General features: G+C 39.1%; 1 protein-coding gene across 4 annotated transcripts in view; it reads left to right on the top strand.

Moving 5' to 3' along the window:
* Positions 1-4,093, top strand: part of NGLY1 (N-glycanase 1) — a 47,496-nt gene extending 43,403 nt beyond the window's left edge. The window contains exons 10-11 of one of the 4 annotated variants that reach the window (XM_053669179.1): positions 2,177-2,354; positions 2,716-4,093. In XM_053669179.1, the coding sequence (XP_053525154.1) occupies positions 2,177-2,354; positions 2,716-2,891 (354 nt within the window). In that variant the 3' untranslated portion in view covers positions 2,892-4,093. The remainder of the gene's footprint in view (positions 1-2,176; positions 2,355-2,715) is intronic. The other 3 variants (XM_053669180.1, XM_037144010.2, XM_053669181.1) reach the window with 3 other exon arrangements.
* The last annotated feature ends 9,587 nt before the right edge of the window (positions 4,094-13,680 follow it).

Genomic DNA, 13,680 nt, shown 5'->3' with positions numbered 1-13,680 from the left:
CTTTAGCCTGAGACCTTGTATTTGCTCCCAATATGTTTGACTGTTTATTTAAGCATTTAAGAATTCAATGATGAACCATCTTATCCTTTAACTATATAGTCTTAAAAAGCCAATGTCTCTAGGATTGAGAACATGTAAGTCTTAGAACAAGTGAATTTTCTCAGACATGTTCAGCAACTCTCACAAACCTCCTCTGACAGATAAAACCACAGTTCTGGCCCAGAGCCACCTGGTATAATTCAGACGGTTTGAAGGGTAAGCTGTAAGTTTGAAACTAAGCTGACTTCAGCCTATCATATTTTCTACCCACATTTGGGGGGGGGGTCATTTGAAACTACTGAGCCCTGAAAATCCATTACATAGAAGTATTTACTGAGATAAGAATTTGAATGTATTTCTGTATTAAGGTTACTTTGCCCTGTCTTATAGTTCCTTCCAGCAACCCCCACCCCCCTTCTTCCTGATGTTTGGCTCATCTTTTCCAGGTAATGTCCTTTACTAGCCACTTCTCTGAAGGCATGGTTCTGCTCTGGCCAGCCAGTCCTTTGGGGTAGGTTAGACAAAGGACTCCATGGAGCATTGGCGCAGTGCTGAGCCGCAGGGTCTCCTTACAGACACCTGTCAGGGGAGCATGCAGTACGAACACGTGAGCACTAGAGGACGTAACAGTGAGGTTGCCCTGAGCCTCATGGAGCATTGGGCAGTTCCATACATTAGGTTTGTCATCCAGAATGACAGTCGTTGATTATATGTATGTATGCATTCAAATCATCTTCCTTGGAGGGTGATCGTTTAGTTGTTTCATAATCTCTAGCTCACTAATGTTTAAAAACTTTCAAATTATATTAACTGACATATTTAACCCTGGAAGAAAAATATCCTTAAGTTGCCAAATACAATGGAATATCAATAGAATGCTGATTTTTTTTCACTTGGAGTAGAACATTTTCACACAGATGGGTTCTATATGGTACTTCCAACTATTTGCCCCTGAGAAGTAGATTTGACATTTCTAAAAGAATAGGTATAAATCTTTTAATAGAATGCTATTTATTAAATCTTCCTATGAATTCAGATCTTGTTCCTCCAGGGAGCTATGATGTGGTTAAGATTATTCAACTATACCAAAAATAAAATAGTTGCAGTTGAGTAAAGGAATATTGGCACAAGGTGGGGTAAAATCCTGGAGGACCGTGAAAGCTGAGAGTTTAGATCTAATACAAGAGCCAGGTGCTTGCTGTGCATTTCAGACCAGGCAAACGATATGAAGAAAGTAGGATTTTAAAATCATTAATTATGCAGTTGCAGAAAGATGAGCATAAACTCATGACTGTAGTGACAAGTGTGGTATAAATAAAGAAAGGGCTTTCCCCCCAAGGTTTATTTCAAACAAATGCACAGGTTATTGTGGGAAGTTTGGGCATGAGGGATTAATAACTAAAGAGTTATTGTCCTTAGGGGTTTGTGCCTGAGTGAATGCAGTTACCTGTGAAAGACCTGGCTGGTGGTGTCAGTTTTCACATCGTTTTGCAGAGTGTGGATGAAACTGAGAGAAGATAAGCTAGAAGCAGGCAATGAGCTTGGATGCCTGTAGTATAGATTTAAAGTGGTGAAAGGCGTTGATGATTAGGGAATGGGGAGTGTAGTATTTAGGAGGCAGTGATGAATATTACCTTTCATTAAACCATTACTTAGTAGTGACTGAGACTCTGTGCTTAGTTGTTGTGGCAGTGTTTTTTTTCTTTTCTTTTTTTTTTTTTTTGATTTAGAGACATGGCCCCTCTCACCTAAGAAAGCTTATCTGAAAATCCAGACTTTGAAAAGAGGACAAATTAAGAAATAACTGCATTTAAAAGGATTCTTCATTTTCAGCAGGATTGATCATCAAGTTTAAATAGCTGGACTTACTAATTTAAAAAAGAATATGATTTACCAAATTTAGTTAGCATGCAGCTCTTTTAGGGCTGTACCTGTTGGGCTGTGTTCAAATAATATCTTTCTTCCACACAAAAGATACTATAGGAAGAACTGCTAATAAAAAATTTTAGTGGGAAAAATTAGGATTTTAATAACCATTTGTACATAATAGCCTGTGACAATGAGACTTTGACTGTATGTTTTTTCTACGCTATTTCATTTTTTCCGATAATTCCTTTATTTCCCTCTTACGTGGTAGGTATATTTAGCCCGAAAGGAAGGATCGTCTTCTGCTTGTATTTCCTGGAAGTGCGAGTGCGGGTCAGTTGGCCTGAAAGTGGACAGCGTCTCCGTGAGAGCCAGCAGTCAGACCTTTGAGACTGGCGCGGTGCAGTGGAGACTGCGGTCCGACACAGCGCAGGTGGTGCTGTTGGGCGGTAAGCATCTGACCAGAGACTTAGGCACAGCCGGTGTGTTTACCATCTGAAGAGTAATTGTACTTATTTTGAGATGTAGTTTTGAGTTTTTCTTACCCAACAATTACTCATCCTATTGCAGAAAAAAATTTTTAATTAAAATCTCTATAACCTCATTCTAATAGAAAGGCTTATGGAAGAAGAAGAATCATTTTTGTTTCGAAGGACACATTTCCTCCATAAAGAATAATTTGTATTTATTTTATTTTTTAAGTGTTGACTTTTACCTCCAAGTAAGTATATAAAATGCATCCCCAAACCATCTCTTTATGTTCTTTAAGTTTCAGAAAGCAAAGTGTTATTTTTTCTTTTCCTCCCACAGATAAAATTCTTCGCTCCTATCATGATTTTTCTGGAGCCACTGAAGTTATTTTGGAAGCAGAATTGAGCAGAGGAGACGGTGTCGTTGCTTGGCAACATACTCAGCTGTTTAGACAAAGCTTAAATGACCATGAAGAAAATTGTTTGGAGATAATTATAAAATTCAGTGATCTTTGAGAACCTGAACATTATAGAAAAGCTGGCAATAATCAAGGATTTACCATGTTTTGAATTAGTCTGTTGGTTCAGTGCACGCTTAGTGGGCAATTTACTACCCTCTGGTAGCCTATTTCTTTTGCTGGCTATCCATCATGTAACCCTCATGAAAATATATTCTTTGTACTATGGACCATAATGAAACCTTGAGTCAAAAACTGCTTTCCATATGTGACTGTAACTTGGAGTAAAGTCTTACTGCCCCAATATGAGGTTTTAATCTAAAAATTGTAAGTATAGTTTTAAAAGTAAAATGACATTCATGATTAAATGCTGTTCATGATTATGATAAAATCTTAAGCTAAAAATAGTAACAATATTTTCTGCTCAGCCATTAATTTCTTCATAAGTTAATTCAGTTGGGTTTCCTAAGATTTTAAATAACTGTGAAGAGTAGCATCTCATAAGTTATAATGCATGAAAATTTTTATGATTGTAAATACATAGGCATTTAAGAAATAAAATCAGTTATTTTGCTTTATATCTTTTTAGTGGTTACTTTACCCAAATAAAAATCTTTAATAAGTATGCTAAACATTGAAAAGTGCTTGAATAGACAAGAATTATGAAAACATTTAACATTGTATAAATTCAAAACTACATTATAAATCCATAATATGTAGACATTCAGAAAATACTTTACTTATGATTTTATTTTTGAATATTTTTATCTACCTCATTGAATAAACTATCAATCTTGACTTTGAAACTGTGTTACTGTATTATACAGTATTTATATGCTGTATCAAGAGTGGTTTGTATGCGTTCCATATAACCTCTCCAGTTGAACTTAGTGAACATTTGTTGTGTTTGTGTGCAAAAGCATTGTGATAGTACTCGGAAGGTGGTGGTGGTAAAAAGATGCAGCCCCTGTCCTCCACATGCCTTCATGGTGTTCTGCAAAGTTCTCAACTCTTCCTACAAGAAAAGTACACTCACGGAGATTCTCACTCTGTGCGACAGGAAGGTTCAGTATGCGCTACAACACGTGTACAAAGGTCTGGGAACGGAGGTTTCATATTTGCTTTGTAACTGCAGTCAGACTCACTGGAGCATCACTTTCTTGCTAAAAAGTTTCATTTCAAAAAATTACTTTGTTCATCTAAAATTATTAATATGTTTTAATATGGAATTAAATTCTGAGTCTGGAATTCTTGGACTCTTGAATTAATCGTAATATTGTTTAGCGGCAAAACACATAAAATCGGAGACTTTACTCATAACCTGTTTTGAGGTGTCTGGTATTGATTGGCACATGAGTATTTTGATGATCAAGTGAACCAACCTGCTTAGTCCTCATGAGAAAAGTGGAACATCTACACGCAATTTTATAAAGCTAGTAATAAAAATGTGGGAACTCAACTAATTGTCCTTTATCTGTGAAAAGGGTATCTTACTGTGGCTTTAAGCAGAAAAACGGTCAGCGTTCACATGTCCTACATCATGGAGTTGAACTGTGGACAAGGAAAGGTAGTTGCACACTCTTCTTCCATGTATTCCATGAGCATTTCAACCTCAACACATGTTAATAAATATTTTATTATCCAGGAAAGGTTGGAAATACTACAGAAGGTCTGGGGTGAAACAGTTCTCAATAATGAGTAAACTAAGCGAGAGGAAAGTGATAAGGCAAAAGTAACTTAGCAAAGGGTCAGTACAGACGTACTTAATAAACTGGCACCGATGTTAGGGGTCACCTTTGATAGCAATCATTTAGTCCATTGTGACTAAAGAGTGAGTGTAAAGCCCTGAAAAAACAACCACACCACACTGTGTTCCTGAAACATGCTGTGATTGATTAGCCTCCTACTGTGATTGCTCCTCATTTAAAAGGAATTTATTTCTGCCTTTGGTTTCAGGTCAGATCCTGTCAAGACAAATTTTACAGCGTCTGCCTTTTTGGGGGGTGTCTTGCTTTTTGCTTTATCTTAGTAAGTCCTTTGCTGAAAATCACATTCTCAAAATGAATGAGAGACAGCATCTGATACTTTGTTCAGTTTACAAGGAGAAAAAGTGCCTCGGATTAAGGGAGGACTAGAGAAGCTTAACATGGACTTTTGAGGTAGGAAGGGTTGGATTTCACCCACACTCTTCATTCTCACTGAGGAAACGCAAACCTGGAGAAATTAAGTGACCCGTCCAACAATGCAATGGATTAGTGACATAGGCATGTTTCACTTACACATCTCAGTCTCCTACCAAGTAGCAGAGTTACAAAATTATGGTCCTGTTGTTTGTGTTGCTGTTTTAGTGGGTGCTCTATGAATATAGATATTTCGATAGGAACATTCTATTTAGGAAGGTGTTGAAATCGATATTAGTCCCTGGCTGGTGTGGCTCAGGGGATTGAGTGCTAGCCTGTGAACCAAAGGGTTTCGGGTTCGATTTTCAGTCAGGGCACATGCCTGGGTTTGCAGGACAGGTCGGGCCCCCCAGCAGGGGACATGCAAGGGGCAACCACACATTGATGCTTCCTCTCTCCTTCCCCTCTGTAAAAATAAATACAATATTTTTTTATTTTAAAAATTGATACTAGAACCAACTATTTTTCTCACTATTGTATTTTTGGAAACTATATTGTAATTTGATTATAGATTAGATATGGACACTTTCATATTTAAGGGTTTTTTTATTCCTCTACAACATAAATTGTGTTTTGATTTTATAGTCAGAATAAATACCCTCTTATAAGCAAATAGCTCTGACCCAGGTGGTATTCCTTCCTCAAACACTTGGGGAAAGAAGAGCAAACCAATACAAGCCTTGATTTGATCATTTCACTTAGCGTGTGTTCCATCACATCTTCACATTGACCAACAACACTGTTGTATTTCCCAGAAGAGATTTAGAAAGGACCTAAACGAACAGTGGCCACCTCTTGAATGTCTAGTAAGTGCCCATGACTTCAGCATCTCATTTGAGTAGGAAACAGGCTAAGTGAGAGCCAGTATTTTACTGCCTGTCGGTCTGACAGCCATTCTCAATTCATTACACCACCACAGGTGAAAAAGACTCAGGTTGACACCTTGCTTCTCTTAATTTTCTAAAGACTTGCTCTGAGATCAGTGAAACTGTGGCAGCAACGGTGTCTGAAGAGCTGAAATACAAAGTCCAAACAGGCCCATATTTCTTCCCAGAGGAAAGCTTTTTGTTTTCTCAAAGTCTGTTACTGACTTTAAATGTTTAAATTATTAAAGCCATTTTTGCTGAAAATTCAAACAATGAAATACCATAAACTAGTGCTGCCACTTTCCCACATTCCACCATTTTCAGAACCAACCACCAAAATTGTGACGTGTCTTTCGGAGCTTTACTGTAGATTTTCACATCCAAACATATAGACACACGTAAAATCAGTTTTCCTGAGTGTGTTTTTTCAATGTAAATGGATGTGTATGTTCTTGTTAATGTGTCTTTCTAGAAATCGTTTTTTGGTCATAGTATTAACTGTTCTTATTACTGTTCATAGTATTCCTCTACCCATTCCCTTGCTTACAGATGGTTAGGTTTTCTGCCCTTTTTTAATTAGGAACACTATGTAGTGAACATTCGTATACACATTTCTTTCCCAGAATTTATGCAAAGCTGTGTGCACTTGAATCCTAACCGTCCACCATCCAGTCACCTAAACGAGGTACACCAGTTTACATGCTCGCAGTGTGTATCAGTGCACACTCTCTCTCCCGTTCTTGCCGAAACTAAACATTGCGGTTGTGGCAGCCACTCTTCAAAGATCCTCACCTCCTGGCCTTCATGTCTTTGTGTTGTCCCTTCCACACTAAGTTAGATCTGGCCTGTGTGTCCAGTGGCGTCTGGTGAAAGTGACCGTGTGGAAATTCCGAGGTGTGGCCACGAAAGCCTTGCTTTCTTTGCTTGCTCTGGGGGAACGTCAGTCTCCAGGCCGTGAGGTTTCTCAGGCAGGTCTGGAGAGGCATCGAGGGCTCCCTCCGCCTCCATCACCACTTTGCCCACTATGCAAACGGGTCCTCCAAACCCAGCCAAGCCTTCAACGACGGCTAGCTTCATGAGAAAGACAGCAGGTTGGAATTGCACAGCCAAACCTCTGCAGACTTCTTGAGGCACAGAAACCATGAGACATAAAATGATATTTTTAAATCACTTTTGGCGTGATTTGTTTATACAGCATTAGATTACTGTTATGGGCTAGAGGTCTGTGTACCCCCAAATTTTCTGTTGCAATCCTAACCCCCATTGTGATGGTATGAGGAGGTGGAGCCTTTGGGAGATAAGTTAGGCCCTGAGGGTGGAGCCCTCATGAATGGCATTTGTGCCCTTAGAAGAAGAGATACAGGAGAGCTTGCTTCTCTGCTTTTTCTGCTTTCCACCATGTACGAATACAAGAAGAGGGCCATCCACAAACCTGGAAAAGGGGGAGCACCTTCACAAAAAAACAACCCAATCTCAGACTTCAGCGTCCTCAGCTGTGAGAAATGTTTTAGCCCCCACCACCAGTCTATGTAATTTGTTGTCGCAACCCTCAGTAAGACAATCACTGAAACAGCAATGCTATTTTTGCCAATCCTATAGGTGAAATATATCTAGTTTTAAGTTACATTTTCTTGATTACTTGTAAGAGTAATAATTTTTCATACATTCATTAGGCATGTTCAAGTTTTCTACAACGTTTCTCCCTATTAGGTGTGTTCTTTTTGATCATTATTTTCAATATTTTTTCATCGACTGCCTTCCTTAATGTCAGCTGTACTTGTTTAATGTGTGTAATGTCCCTCCTATAAGATTAGTAAGTAGAACTTTTCTAGAGGTCTCATGTTTAAGAATTACCTCTCTCGCGCTCTTTTTTTGGATGATATCACATTGTTCATCTTGATTTCCCTTTCATGTTACTAGTTCTCCTCTGACCAGGTATATTTATGACTAAGGACTAAGGTGTTGATAACAGGTAGCTGGCCTGGCATTTCTCTCTCATTGTGTGGAGTATTTCTTCACCAGCGCCCTCCCCTGGTTGGGAAGACTGACTGCAGCACAAGGTAAGCGCTCTTCGAGGCAGGCCAACAGCGAGTCCCCCACAGGCCACCTCAGCATCCAGCAGGCAGGCGTGCTGTGGATTTTCACAGACCATCCCTCCCTGCTCAGTATTCCTTTAGGTTCTTTTGTTTCAGAGATTTTCTTTTTTTTTCTTTATGATCTAATACTTTTTCTTTGATAAAACATTTACAAAGTTTCCAAGTCAAAACTAACGTGAAAGCACTGAAGTCTTACTTCCAGTCTGTTCTCCCTCCCACTCCCCTATCCCCACCCCCACCCCACTGTCATGGCTGACCACAGTGATCTGGTTTGTTTGGGTTCATTCTTTTTGAAAATGTGAGCACAACTCTTCGCCCCCTTTGCATCGTGATACTAACCATACTGTCTTACTGTTTTGCACCTTGCTTTTTTTTTTTTTTTTTACTTAACGTACCATGGAGCTCACCCTATATCAGTATTTTAAGAGCTTCCTCATTGAGTGCATGACAGTTCTTATTTGGGGCTATCTCCAGTCTTTTTCACGCAACAATTAAAATCCTCTTAGCAGATTTAACAAAATCTGGATTTCAGTTGACATTGAAAATTTGGGTGGTGTGACAACACTGTGTTCGTAATGGCAGCAGTCAGCTGGGCCAGACTAGTAGCCGTGCTTCCTGTATGAAGGGACCTGTATTCCCCACTATGGGGGTAATGGGGACCATGAACCTCTGTGCCTTCTGTCCCCAGATCTAATGCTGAAGCCCAGTGTCAGTCGTCATTTACTGTGATGCTACCTGGGAGACTCAAAGGTTGGAAAGTTTTAGTTTTAGGTAATAATTAATAAGCCTAAAAGTTAATGCACATAAAAAGCTACTACTTCAGGAACTGCAGGACTGCTCCCCCCGACTCCAGGAGACAACAAGCGATTGATCTCTGTGCTCCAGAAGAGACCCTGAGCAATCAAGGTGATACCCGAGCCACTGAGTTCCAAGGAGAGACAGTCCCCCGCCTGGAACTCAGATAAAGAAAATCGCCCAGGACACAGGACACAGTTAAAAAAATGACCAGTCAGTGGATGAATGACAAATGCCAGACTGCAGCTGTTACCAGATTAACCTCTTTCCCGAATTTCAAGTCCCTTACCTACACTTTTTCCTCCTTATAAAAAGGTCGTCATGAAAGAAAATGGAAGACGGTCTGTTAGGGTACAAACCCACCGTCTTCTCAGATCGGCCATCTGAATGAAGTGCCCATAAAGACTCAACCCCTGTCTCCTAGGTGACAGGCAGCACGAACACCGGCTTTTCCAGTTTCACTTTGAGATATATTTCTCTGTTCTCATGTCTACCGAAATTGTAAAATCAAAGGTAAACAGGTTGCATAATATTATTTATTCATTAATTTACTTTTACCCACAGTCACTTTATTCATAAAAGTTATCTGCCTGTCCATGTTGGAGTTTGCGACTGCCCTAAAGGAATGTACTATTTTATTTGTGCATATTTCAGTCAAGTTGAAAGTAATTGCTTTATATTACAAGTTGCTTAAAGCAAGATAACTTGACATACTGAATAGCTTTGGGGAAGGAAGTTGTCTTTGAATTTTCAGAAACTTAGAATCCGTCAGTAACTTAAGATTAACGTAATTATTTCCACTGTCAAATACAAATGCAGGAGACTTTATTTTAAAATCTTTATTTCTGTAATTTGTGCCTTTCCCAACTTCTTCCAGTTCTGTGGGGCAAACACAGCTCTTTTTTAAAAAAAAATATTTATTTATGTTTAAAGAGGAAGGGAAGGAGAGAGGAAGAGAAACATCAATGTATGGTTGCCTCTCGTGTGTCCCCTAGTGGGAACTGGCCTGCAACCCAGGCATGTGCCCTGACTGGGAATCGAACTGCAATCGTGTGGTTTGCAGGCCTACACTCAATCCACTGAGCTACACCAGCCAGGGCTACACAGCTCTTTCTTACAGTCATCTTTGGATTCTTGTCATGAATACGTCTCAGAGTGTCCTGCAAGCCACACCACTGTGCCCCGCGACACTGCCTCTGAAGGGCGGCCACCCCACCACATCACTCTCCCAGTTTCAAAGGACTTGTTAGCATCGGTCATTTTTTTCACCTTTCTCTTGCTATTACTTGTTAATATTTTATTTATTTTTAAGACAGAGAAATACAAAGAGTGAGAGTAAACCAGTGTACTCTCTCCACCCCAAAATGAAATATGTTAACATTTAGTTTCATTTGCCTAATTTTCTAATGAAAATCTAAACAGTGCTTAAGAAGTTGAAGTTCCCTATAGACCCTCTTTCGGTCTCATTTCCCCCTTTTTTTTCTTCCTCAGAGGCAATCGTAGTAGGTAAGTTAGAGATTGTTTCATGTTTTCTTTTTAATTTTTACTGTATAGATACATTTAATAATATATAATGTTGCCCTGGCCGGTGTGGCTCAATGGATTGAGCACAGACCTATGAACCAAAGGGTCACAAGTTTGATTCCCAGTCAGGGCACATGCCTGGGTTGCAGGCCAGATCCCCAGTAGGGGGCGTGCAAGAGGCAGCCACATCTTGATGTTTCCCTCTCTTTCTCCCTCCCTTCCCCTCTGTCTAAAAATAAAATCTTTAAAAAAATCTTTTAAATAATATATACTGTTGACTGGTATAGTTTAAATATACCTACATAGTATTGTAAATAGTATATCATGTTCTACAATTTGCTTATTCAGTCTTTTTTTTATATCCATGTTGGTATAGAACTTACCTATCTTAACTTGCACAGGTGTCATTACTTAACAGGACCATGATGTATTTCCCCTTACCAGCCTGATGGCTACTTGCTCATTCTCAGTATTTATTATAAGCAGTTATTACTATTACAACCAGTGCTATCTGTATTTCCTCATGGATAAATGTGGTTTCTCTAGGATATATTCCTAGAAATAGTATTGCTGAGTCACAAGCTATGTATTGCCAATTGTTCTCCAAGATGTTTAGTGCCAACTTGCAGTGTTATTTGGCAATTTACTCAAATTTCTGCTTCTCTACATCTTGGCCTGCATGAAGCCTTGTAATTTTTGCTTCTGTGATTTGAGTTAAATAGTATTTTGTTGCTGTGTATTTTCCTGATTCCTGATTCCTGATGAGTTTGAATATCTTTTCACATTTATTGACCATTTGGGTTCCCTATTCTGTGATTGCCTTTCCAATATTTTGCCCCATTTCCTACTGGATTCTTTGTCCTTCCCCACTGATTTTTAGGTTTTCATATATTTGGGACACTGATTACTTTACCTACTATATCTTTCTCCGCATATGTGATCCATCTTTTAATATGTTGGTGATTCTGTGTCAGACAGAAACAACACAACACAGCAAAAACCCATCTCCCCTGTGACATCTATTGAAGGAGATAACAACCTTTAACTTAGAAGCCCTAAAGTGAGTCTTAATAGCAAAAGGGCTTTGTGTGGAAAAAAAGGACAAAGCAGTATCTGCCGACAATAAAGAATGGTGTGTTAACTTCCTGGTGTTTTTGAAATACAAGACTGAATGAAATCCCATGTGTATGGCAACATGCTTTAGTTTGGAGATGGTTCAGCTTAGGGAGAAATAAGTGCTTGAAAATGAAGGCATTCTCATGCTGAATTCTTTCGTGGAAAGAAATACTGTCATCTGAAATGTTATGTCATCCCTTGCAGATGTAAAAGACTGAAAAAAAGCAAAGAGAGCCTTTGATCTTCACTTAATAAATATGGAACCATCAAAGCCCTGGTACTTCTTGTAAACTTAAATTTGAAACAGATCAAATGCTCAGGGTGAGTGATGGCGGGAGAACTTTGTAAAATGAATCCCGGAAGCAGTGGAATTTCAAAAAAATTCACAGTTGAAAAAAATGAGTGCCGTGATTTCAGTTGGATGCAGATTGTCTCACAGGGTCTATTAGCCCTGAATGGTCATGTAATCAAGTTGTGACTCTTTGCCACTAAGGAAAAACATGATACTTTTATTAATAAAATACTATTAACCTGAAAATGTTGGGTGGCAGAGGAGTTGTCCAAAAGATAGAGCACAAACCCTGAGCACCAGTTTTTTCTTATCCACATGCATGGGAATATGTCCACCCTGAGGAGTCACAAAGTTCCTGTTCCACGTGGACTGCCTGCCAAGGGCTCGGCGCTTCACCTCCTGCTCTCCTTACACGCCCCTGCAGAATCCTTCGTACCAGTTCCTGGATTCACACGGGAGCTGCATATATGCCTGCTAACAAATATGCATGCATATTAAATAATCACTTCTCCAAAAACATTTTTTCAGTAGGAGAATGGAAATATTTCATATGTCATTTCTTAGACTCTGCTCTTCACATCATAAATCGTGATATTTTTTGAAAAGTTGTCATTTTGCCTTGTGAGTGTAAGTTAATTATTTTTCTTAGTTCGACTGTAGTGTTGTGTGTAAGCCTCATTTCCTGATAAAAGTATAATTTTGATTTCATTCACTGCAGAAGGAATTGCATGCAGATGAAATTATACTGCTCTTTATGAAATAATTCCCACTTTAAATTATTTGCAAATGTATTGTATACATTGGGATTACATAAATAGAACAGGAAGAAAAGAAATTACAAGCTGTGTATTTAATATTTCTGCTATTTCCCTTTTGTAATGGTCATGGCTCAGTGCGTAGAATTTCTCAGGCAGTGTTCCCGAGAAAACTGAATTATACCATCTTAGGAGTTCCGTCAAAATGAAGATTCTTGGGCCTCTTGCAGGAAACTTTAAGTCAAAATTCTTAAAGTTTCTGAGGGGAAACTTTAAGGCTGAGGGGAATTTGGTTGACTAACTTCCCTGATTCTTAAATGGACAAGTATTTGAGAACCAGTGTTTTAACTTAATGCTCTCGTTTTTATGATGAGGAACCTGAAGGTCAGAGCAGTGAAGACATCAGCCCAAATTCACACAGTTGGCCCTTCCTTACCCAGTGCCTAGTGTTTGGAAGCCTCCATTGCTGTTAATTTAGCTCATTCTCTTTTTTTACCAAGATTTGACTAAGTGGGGCTGTTTGGTTCTTTCCCTTGCATCATAATATTCTAGCTGCTGCTTCTTTAATGCAAGGGGAATAAAAATTATTTTTCTGATTCTCTCCTCTCAACTCTTAGAGCAGACCAAGTTTACCTCCAGAGGAAGAAGGTGAGAAAGAACAGGGAAAGAAAGAAAAATAGTATTTTAGATTAACTGGGCCCATCTCGGCATCTTATTTCACTTGGAACCCACTGCTGTTTTGGTTGGTTGGTTGGTTGGTTGGTTGGTCGGTTGGTTTCTTTTTTTCCCCTTCTCTTCTGTGTTGAAAACACAAGATGGCAAGTCCATTAAAGCTGGGGACTGTGTCCTATTCTTTCTGTTGCCCCTGCTATACCCAGCACAGCACCCAGAAGGAATATAGGAAGAAGCAGCAGAGAATAAGTGGACAGCAGAGAATTAAAAAAAAAAAAACCCATAGTGAGTTCACTGCCTCTTCAGGGAATTTGCTACTCTTTGAGTACATATTTAGCAGTTTTGCCCCAGGACACAGTCTAAAAATTTTGTACACACTGTGCTGTGGATTCTTGTATAAACTTGTGAAATGTCATTGAAGATCTGCTTCTTGACTCTGCTTTATCTTTCCTGTTAGGCAGTAGTCTCAGATAAATGGATACCTTTTCATTCTTCCTTAGTCACTGGGATTGGCTCTCTGAATCCACATTCTGGTGCCTTTTCTGATTGGA

This window comes from Artibeus jamaicensis, unplaced genomic scaffold (genome assembly GCF_021234435.1).
Source record: "Artibeus jamaicensis isolate MK-2021 breed Jamaican fruit bat unplaced genomic scaffold, CSHL_Jam_final contig_519, whole genome shotgun sequence".
In the NCBI taxonomy this organism is placed as follows: domain Eukaryota; kingdom Metazoa; phylum Chordata; class Mammalia; order Chiroptera; family Phyllostomidae; genus Artibeus; species Artibeus jamaicensis.
The sequence above is the reverse complement of the archived record's forward strand: the minus strand, read 5'-3'. Positions and strand labels throughout refer to the sequence as shown.